Raw genomic sequence first — 8,700 nt, forward strand, 5'->3', positions numbered from 1 at the left:
TGAGAGAAAAATAATTTATTTTATTTTTATTTTTTTTTTTTAATTCATTCTATTTTATCAAGCAAACATGATTTAAATTGCTAGTTTTAGTTCTAACGTCGTTCAATTCCCACTCGCTATTGCCGAATTTATTGGGCATAATGCATCGGTTTGACTTTTGTTGTACTTTGAGACTTCAAGGAATGAATGTGTTTACTGGCTATGCCGAGGCTATCAACTTGCTTACTTGGGTAGATAGGCACCAACACCCTTCAAACACAACATTGAACATACACACAATTGCCTGGCCATATCGGGCTTTAAACCCTTGAGTTTTATGGATCAAAAGGCCAACTATACCCATAATCTTGTGAATTAAGCTTCTGATAGTGAAGGTAATTTTTATGCTCTTGATCAACCATGAAGAGAAAATTACCTGCAAGGTGTGTAAATTTTACAATTTTACACCTATACTCTTGACATTTGGCACTTGGTAGAATGAATAAAAAAATATTTGTCCTCGTGAGCCTATTAAATATATAATAATTTAATGATCGAGCTCAAAAATAAAGAGTTTATTTACATAAAAAGCTATAAAAAATTATGATCAATCTACTTATCTTATTATAATTTTAATCTTACTGTAATTATTTTCTTTAATTATTAAATCATTATTTTTAAAAAATATAAATTTCTAAATGAAATTATCTTATATCTTAACTCAAGGTCATGGCTCCACCACTAAATCACTAAATATGGACAACGTGCATTTACTAGTTATATCGTTTCCTTGTTTGGATTAATGTTTCATGTATTATTATTATCATTTTTAAATACGGAATGGGGGAAGGGGAAGCATATATTTTCTCCTTTTTAACAGTCATCAACTGCTTGTGCGGGGCAGAGATTAAGATGACCGAAAGCTAACTTGAAACCGTTAGCTAATTTCTCATGCAAATGCCAAGTGAACCCATACTCACGTTTTCAATCACTCAACCAACTGATTAATTCCCACGTTATCAAACCTCCTTCCTATTTACTGTTTCATCCTCATCCGTGCTTCTATAACAATTTGGTTGGGTTTTTTTTCACTATTTTTTCTCTTCATTATAAATTTAAACCATTTAAATTAAACATGTATTTTAAAAAATTATCAAATTTAAATCACCAAATTTAATTTCACGATTTAAAATTTATAGTAATCCCTCATTTACTTTAGAGGAAGAAAGCCAATTCCTAATAACTTCTATATATTTTCATTTTCACGATCACAGATAAGAAGGCCAAAAAAAAGCAAAAGTATACAAATTTTCACAGGTGAAGTTTGATTCTTTCGTGGTTGCGTAAAGAGTGGGAAAAATGCAAAAGAAAGAACTAGGAAGATTCAATGACCCAATGTTGGCCATCGATATAAACCTTTTTACCGTTCAGAGCTGCGAACAAGTCAACGGCTCTTCTCACCCCTCTATCGTCCGCCGCTGTGAAATAATCGTGCCCGAACATAACCCCTCCGGGTCGCAGGATCCGGAATCCCCGGTTTACATCGGCCCACGCCGAATAGAAGTCGTGACCCGCATCGATCTCCACCAAATCCCCGTACACCCCCATCTCGCACATCTTCATCAGGGCCGACCCGCTCGAGAACGGCACCGGCACGATCGACTCCGTCGCGTTGAAGCTCACCACGTTCTGCATGAACTGGTAGTACAGCATCACGTCGCCGTTTATCATCTCGATGTCCTTGAACCGGTCCCTGAACCCGGCCCACCCGCGGAAATCGTCCACGCATAGGATCTGGCTTCGGAGCCCGAGTCTCCGGGTCAGCTCGGCCATGTGAAGCGCCGACGCGCCCAGGAATGTGCCCACTTCGATTATGGTTCGGGGCTTCACCCGGCGAATGAGGTTCTCGAAGACCGCGCCTTTGGACCCCCACCCCTTGACCCGCTTTCGACGGAGTCGCTTTGCCGCGTGCTCTGGCGGGAAATTTGTAAAAGGCGACGTTCCGTTGAAAAGGTATCGCAGGAGCGTCGAGCGGACGAGGTCGGTAGGGATCGGGTCGGCGCATCGAGCGGTGACCTGGAAAAAGTCCAGATGGGTACGGGTAGAGTTGTTTATATGAAGAACAGGTGTATAGTGGGTTGAAGAAGGAGAGGTAAGAGCTGTCGTTGGTGATGGTGAGGAGGTTGAAGAGGAAGGAGCGGACAGGTAACCCAAGGCGTAAGTTAGCAAGAGAAGGATGAAATACGCGGAGGGTCTTGCTAATTTGACAACTGTCGCTAGCTTCTTCTGGTAGTGATGCTCTGTTTTCATGTCGAAATTGTTTGCTCTGTGTGTCTCTGTTCGTTTATTGAGGAATAAATTTCAGGATGGGGTTTGCTGTATAGACATATGGAAGTAGATTGGGGACACAACAGGAATTTCCGACAAGTTTGGACTGTCGGTTTATTCGAGGTTTTGGTGTTGGTTCCTATCTGTACAGAGTAGCGAGTAGCACAACTGGTGACCATGAAAACGAGGAGAGGGAAGATAAAATACAGAGCAAAACAGAGACACAGAAGAAAGGTAAGCGTGACGTGAAGATGGAAGTGACGGTGACTTTGATTCCCTTCTACTATAAACGCGAGTGATGAGGCATTGATAAGCGTTGATTATTATTGGTCAACGAATTGGGATCTTTTTCTGTGGATTTGATCAGTGAGGTTTGGATTACGCAATGTGAAATATAACATTGAATTTTGATGAATATTGAATTGATTAACCATATCTGCCTTGTTTTAGAAGCCCTCTAAAAAGGTTAACCATGATGTTTTTCATCTGTTTGGTTACTTCTGTTTTTGATCATGTTGGTTTTTTTTCTGCAATTTTCCTCTTCTATTTACGTTTGATTTGTATAACTTCTTTTTATACTAATATGTTCATGCGATTTTCTTTCCTTTTTTTCTTTTTTGGTTAAAAAAGCTGTCTAAAGTTTATATGCTTTAAAAACGAAGCTCCGGGGGTGTTTGGCTTATTGCAGTCAAATTGATTTTCGAATTATTAATGACTATATTCTAATGAATACTGACAGTGATATCCATCTCATTGGATGCATATACTACTAATCAAGATGGGACGCAATCTAATATATTGATATTAATGAAGGAAGGGGCTGGGCTGACTTGAGGAGTTGTTGAAAGCTTGTACATTTCTGCAAGGAAAGGAGCGAGTAAAATATGAGGTATATTCTTGTTAATTCCTTATGTAAGTGAAAGAAAGACATTCTTAAAGATAATTCTGTACCAGTGATGTCAAATGGCCATGGAACTATCGAAGTAGAGTGTTAATATGGCATTTGATTTTTTTTAAGCCAAGTCACACTCCTATTGATTCAAGAGTTCAGATCATGCCAAACGGGAACGTCGCTTGTTTATTCAATTAACGAAGAAAGCCCCTTAATTAAAATGATGTCCAATAATTTACATAAAAGACAAAATGGAATGAGTATAAAGTTAGGAGAGAATGAGAGATACAGATGAGTTGCTTGCTTTTGGCATGTTTAATTGTTAATAGAAAGTTTTCATTATTCTTCAGTCTTCAGAAGTGTGGAATTTATTTTTCTTCACGATTTGTGAATCGTCAGGCACGACTTAAAATATAATTATTTGGCAATGAAATATGTGAACTGTTTTATTTTTTTAATAAAAAAAATTCTTCGCTCAAATGCAAAAAAAAAAAAAGAAAAAGAAAAAAAAGGAAAAAAATTAACTTTTAATTTCATAATCTTACCAAATAGAAGTGTGTTATTAAATGAGATTGAACTACTCTTGGGGTTTTCCACTCTCCTTTGATATAATTTCATACCCTGGGCAAGACAATTGACACTTGGAAGTTGAATAGTCCACCTCCACCCTCTTTAATCTGAAGCTTCTTCATACTGCATTTGACGTTTTAGTTTCAGAAATGAACTTCGAGATCTGCAGGCTGTGATCGTGGGTTTTGGATCTACTTTATCTTTCCAAGTCAATATCTCAGCCCAAACACTGAACTGCATTTTCCATTCTACCTTTTTTTACTAAGGAGCTGTATTAATGAGAATCTACACCTATATATCCTTATAATCCATGGGATGTTTTTGATCTGTAAATAGTATTGTTGTTTAAGATATTTGATTTCCACTAAATTGCGCGTCTTGTTTTATACCACAATATTACTTTTGAAAGATTTCACAAAAAGAAAAACATCATATACTTAATTTTATATACTTAAAATATTTATTTCCAATTAAATTAAAACATGTATATTTATTATATATTATTTATTTTATAATAAATTTCTATTATTAAAATTATTATTATATTAAAATACATATATTTTAATTTCAATGAATAAAAGTATATTAAATATATAAAAACAAGTATATAAGTTTTGCCCTTTTTTTCCGAACAAATTTTTAGTTTAAACGCTTTTTTTTTTGGGGGGGGGGGGGGTTACCACTTTTTTCTTTGCTCTTCTTTTGAAAGCCAAGGACCACTCTTTGTCCCTTATCTTCTCTTGATGTCATGCTCCCAGATCCAACATCTCAGCCACCCACCGAATTACCCACGATCCCTTCCTCTTTGTCCCTCGCTTGGTTTAAAAGCACCAATAAAATCCACCCCATGAGTTACACGCCTTGCAAGAACTTTATTTTAGTCGGGAAAAAGCATAACCAATGCTAAAATGATGCAGAGAATCGCTCGTTGATCAAACCCACACCACACCATTGAGAACCAGAACAGGTGCGTCCTGGAGTACTGAGTCATAAGTTTTTTTTTTTTTTTTTGGCTTCAAATTGCTCTACAGGCTAATATTTCTTATTTATATAACACAACAGTGAAAGAGTCTGGAAAATCAGCATGCAATTTAGGTAATCGCAAATGTAACAGGGCATGATTATACAAGCCACTTGCTTCCACCGCTCCCTCTTGCCACTATACTAACAACACAAGTTCACTTGCCTAACCTGTTTATCAAGAGAAAGTTTTTGTTCTTTGCTTGACCTATTCAAGGTCATCAGATCACACTATTGCTGCCTTTCAAGAGAAATCTACTATCAACAGTCACATGTATCTTGAGGAAACTTACACGATGTCATCTCATTTTGCCTCTTCTGGCCCATCACCATTATGCCCAGCTGCTGAGCTACCCTGGCCATCTCCACCAGCTGTTCCGGCCTCAGCAGCATCTTGCTTGCTACCTCCACGAACATCATTTGCACCAGAAGATGAAGTTGGCCCACTGCTACTACCACCAAGAGCAGCCTCGCCATGTATCGGATGCATGCCATTATTGATCCCTCCAGGAGGTCTCATTGCCATCTGCGCTTGGATGGCTTGCTGGTGTAGGTGCTGCTGCTGCGGGTCCTGCATTTGATGTGGATTACCAAACTGCAACGGCATCTTTGGTGGGAAAATACCTTGTTGCTGAGCTTGTGCCATTGCCGCAGCCTGAGGATGTTGCATGTAGTATCCCGGTTGCATTGCAGGACGTGGGGCCATCTGTAAGTGCTTTATACAAGCAAACCAGATCAGAAAAGGCAGTAAACGGATTAAGTAAAAACTTAATATGCTGAATGTCCACCTGAGGAGGCATGGCTGGTGTTTGTGGCTGCGCATCAGCAATTGCAGCCAAGTACATCAAATTCTTTTGAAGTTGAGCTTGGTACCTAACACATAAAAATATCACATATATACATCAAACGAAACTTAGCCAGATGCACACAAGCATACAGGAACATAACTACTTGTTATGATAAAAAATAGAAATTAGGGTTACAATACCGTCCAATTTGTTGGATACATGAGGTATAACAATAAAAATTAAATAAAGCCAAATACGTTATAAACATTGCTTTTTAATTCAAACTCTCCTTTCAATAAATATCACTTAATTTGATTATCAATATTAATATGTCAATAAGCACAAACTAGGCATTGCAAGTAACGCAGTTAAGATTAAAAGGCATGAAGTTATCATTGCAAGTAACAGACTTCTGATATCAATACTTAGAATTCAATGCCGTATCATATTGATTTCAAACAAACATTATATGATGTCTATGATTTCAAATACAACAAAACCAAGTAGAAGGTTTACGCTGCAATTCCTATCAGCTGATGCAGGAGTTTATGCATTGTACAGATATAAAACATGCAGGTGATAATGAGATAGTACATGTACCAATTACAAGCACAAAAAATCAGGCTAAAAGTCAGCACAGCACCAATTAGAAGCACAGACAAAGATTAGAATTTTAGAAGTAACTCACTGGGCGCATTCAGCAAGTTTTCCAAGATTTTGATTGTCCAATATTGCCAGGATCAACTTCTTATTTTCATCAAGATACTGCACAACATATCATAAAAGGGCATTTAAATTTTCAAATAAAACAACACAAATTCTTATTGCTTGCCTGGGCACAAGAAGCTGACGTTAAGATAAAATAGACAAATGGTGAAAAAAGGGGGCAAACTAATTAAGCTGACATTTATGGATAAAAAGAATATCATTTCCCATATTGGGGTTCTACCACAATAAGAACTATAATTTCCCAACTAAAAAACCACCATTCCTGGAACAGAGAAAGAAAATAATTGATGCAGCATATTTTGACAGTAACATTTCATGCAACTGTTTTGTAGTTAGATAACACAGTCAAATATCTAAAAAGTAATAATTTCAAAACCTTCACTTTACATAACAGGCAAAAACAATTCAATCAGATCCAACAGTTATGCTAGATTTATATAATCTTTTATCTCCATTATGCATGTAGATACTCCACAGACACAGAACAACATACAAGTAAATACCCCCTGTAGTGCCATAAACTAAACAAGATTCCTAGAGTTTGAGAAGTAAGATTACATAAGTCTCCTATTAAAAAGAGGCTCTCATGATCCTTCATTGATAATTGATATATCCAAGAATAAACCAGATAGGTTGAAATGGAGTGTTATCAATTAAGTGGTTCGCACACAGTAGAAGCAACAGTCAAGCTAGAACTCAGAACATGGATTTCCGAGAATAATGAGAAAGAACTCGACACATGAGATGAAACATGGCAGTCACTCAATTTAAATTCATAAGAACAAGCTCATCCTGTTGGGTGGAGAATAAGTAAATTAAAAAAATAAAATAAAAACACTCGTTAATAGTTGTACGCTATGACATACTGAAAATAATGATGAAAATATAATTGGACTGGTAGAAGACCAAGAGAGATGACGGTAAGAGAGATAATTGAACATATTGGCATATAGTAAAGCCACGATCAAAGAGACAACAGATTGAAAATGCCATATGCCTTGTCAACTAGATGGAGCTCTTATCCAATCTTCCCTTTTTCAATTCCCAGGGTGTAGAAAATTTTAATTCTTAGAGATGCTACTTTTATCATGAACCACGCAAGTGAAACTGATTAACCATACCCTTACATAGCAGCTGGCCCATAATGAAAGAAACGATTTTTAAGCAGGTGTGAGTTTTATAATTGAATGTTCCTGAAGAAGTTCTCTCTACTGTTTTAAGAAAACAGCAAACGGTTAACGTATAAGAGATTTTCAATAAGCGATTCGCTTCCTTCTCAGTTGAACAATAGCCCAAAACATACCAACCCACAAAGCGTCACCGAAGGCTTCCAAGTTAAAAGAGTTAAGAATCTGTCAGGTCTAAAGTTACCACTCCCAGCTTTCGCTGCAGGCTACCTGTGAAATAGATAATGGGATTTAAAAAGCAATACCTTCTGAATCTGCTCGGTGGTTATGTTTGTGGGTGGAAAGGAAGGCATCACAGGAATCATTTGTGGTTGCTGCTGCATCTTCCACTTTCGTTATTTTCACTGAAATCAATAGGGGAAAAACCCTAATTCGACAATCCACAACAGATAAAACCCTAACCCCAATGCAAATACCCAACGAAAAATCCTTCAGCAAAACTAAATTCAGAAGGAAAAGAAGATAACACTGAGAGCAAGAGAAACAGAAATAGAGAGAAAACCAGAGTCCTAGGTTAGGAGTAGGTGGGCGCAGCAAGTGAGACTAATGGTATCCGATTCTGCGAGATCTTTCGACAGTCGACGATGTCTCTGGAATATTAAGACAAGAGAGCTTAACTTAAAAACAGAAACAAAAGGAATATCAGCGTAATCAAGTACTTTGCTCCTAAAATTTACCAAACTTAACGAAGTTTACCAGTTATGGTCTGCTTCGGACGACTTCAAGCTCAATCCAGCCATCAATATTTATATGTCTGTGTCTAACGGTGGCTTCCTTGAACCTCCCTCGGAGATTGTTGTGTGTAGCACAAACATTTATTTCAAAATCCAAACCCTTCATGACAGAGTCTGAGTAATCCCAATCCTTAGATGGCTCAAGTTAATGCTGAGCAAATTTTTTATTTTTAGTTTTAAATGAGATTATTTATGAAAAAATGACAATAAATTTTTTTAAAATATATAAATAATAATTTTATTTTTAAAGAGTCATAATTTTTTTAAGTCCTTAAGGATTGTTCTGTTATTAATAAATTTATATAAATTATTAAATTATTTTTATTGAAAATATATAATTTTATAAGTTTTGTTTAAATATTCACAACTTTTCTTCTTATATTCACAACAATGCAACAATAAATAAGAAATTAACATACAAAGTTGTGATTTGCTATCAAGATAAGAAGGAAAGTTGTGAATATTTAAATAAA

At 36.5% G+C, this 8,700-nt stretch overlaps 2 protein-coding genes across 4 annotated transcripts; both read right to left on the minus strand.

The window, feature by feature from the left end:
- Window positions 1–1,212: 1,212 nt before the first annotated feature.
- LOC129291050 (uncharacterized) lies at window positions 1,213–2,547 on the minus strand. Its single transcript, XM_054928158.1, has one exon. The coding sequence runs from the start codon at window positions 2,287–2,289 to the stop codon at window positions 1,354–1,356; it is 936 nt and encodes a 311-aa protein (XP_054784133.1). The 5' UTR covers window positions 2,290–2,547; the 3' UTR covers window positions 1,213–1,353.
- A 2,289-nt stretch (window positions 2,548–4,836) lies between these two features.
- LOC129291051 (GRF1-interacting factor 3-like) lies at window positions 4,837–8,330 on the minus strand. 3 transcript variants are annotated; one of them, XM_054928162.1, is made up of 6 exons: window positions 8,190–8,330; window positions 7,996–8,083; window positions 7,739–7,837; window positions 6,266–6,342; window positions 5,578–5,662; window positions 4,837–5,495 (listed from the first exon to the last, which is right to left on the minus strand). In XM_054928162.1, the coding sequence occupies exons 3-6, from the start codon at window positions 7,814–7,816 to the stop codon at window positions 5,094–5,096; spliced, it is 642 nt and encodes a 213-aa protein (XP_054784137.1). In that variant the 5' UTR covers window positions 7,817–7,837; window positions 7,996–8,083; window positions 8,190–8,330; the 3' UTR covers window positions 4,837–5,093. The 3 variants fall into 3 exon arrangements, with proteins under 3 accessions (XP_054784137.1, XP_054784135.1, XP_054784136.1); XM_054928160.1 differs by having other exon boundaries at window positions 4,837–5,504; XM_054928161.1 differs by having other exon boundaries at window positions 4,837–5,504; window positions 8,171–8,194.
- Between the last annotated feature and the right edge of the window lie 370 nt (window positions 8,331–8,700).

The sequence above is a fragment of the Prosopis cineraria genome, unplaced genomic scaffold, assembly GCF_029017545.1.
Source record: "Prosopis cineraria cultivar Desert tree isolate PC_DT_omini unplaced genomic scaffold, ASM2901754v1 PC13, whole genome shotgun sequence".
NCBI classification, from domain to species: domain Eukaryota; kingdom Viridiplantae; phylum Streptophyta; class Magnoliopsida; order Fabales; family Fabaceae; genus Prosopis; species Prosopis cineraria.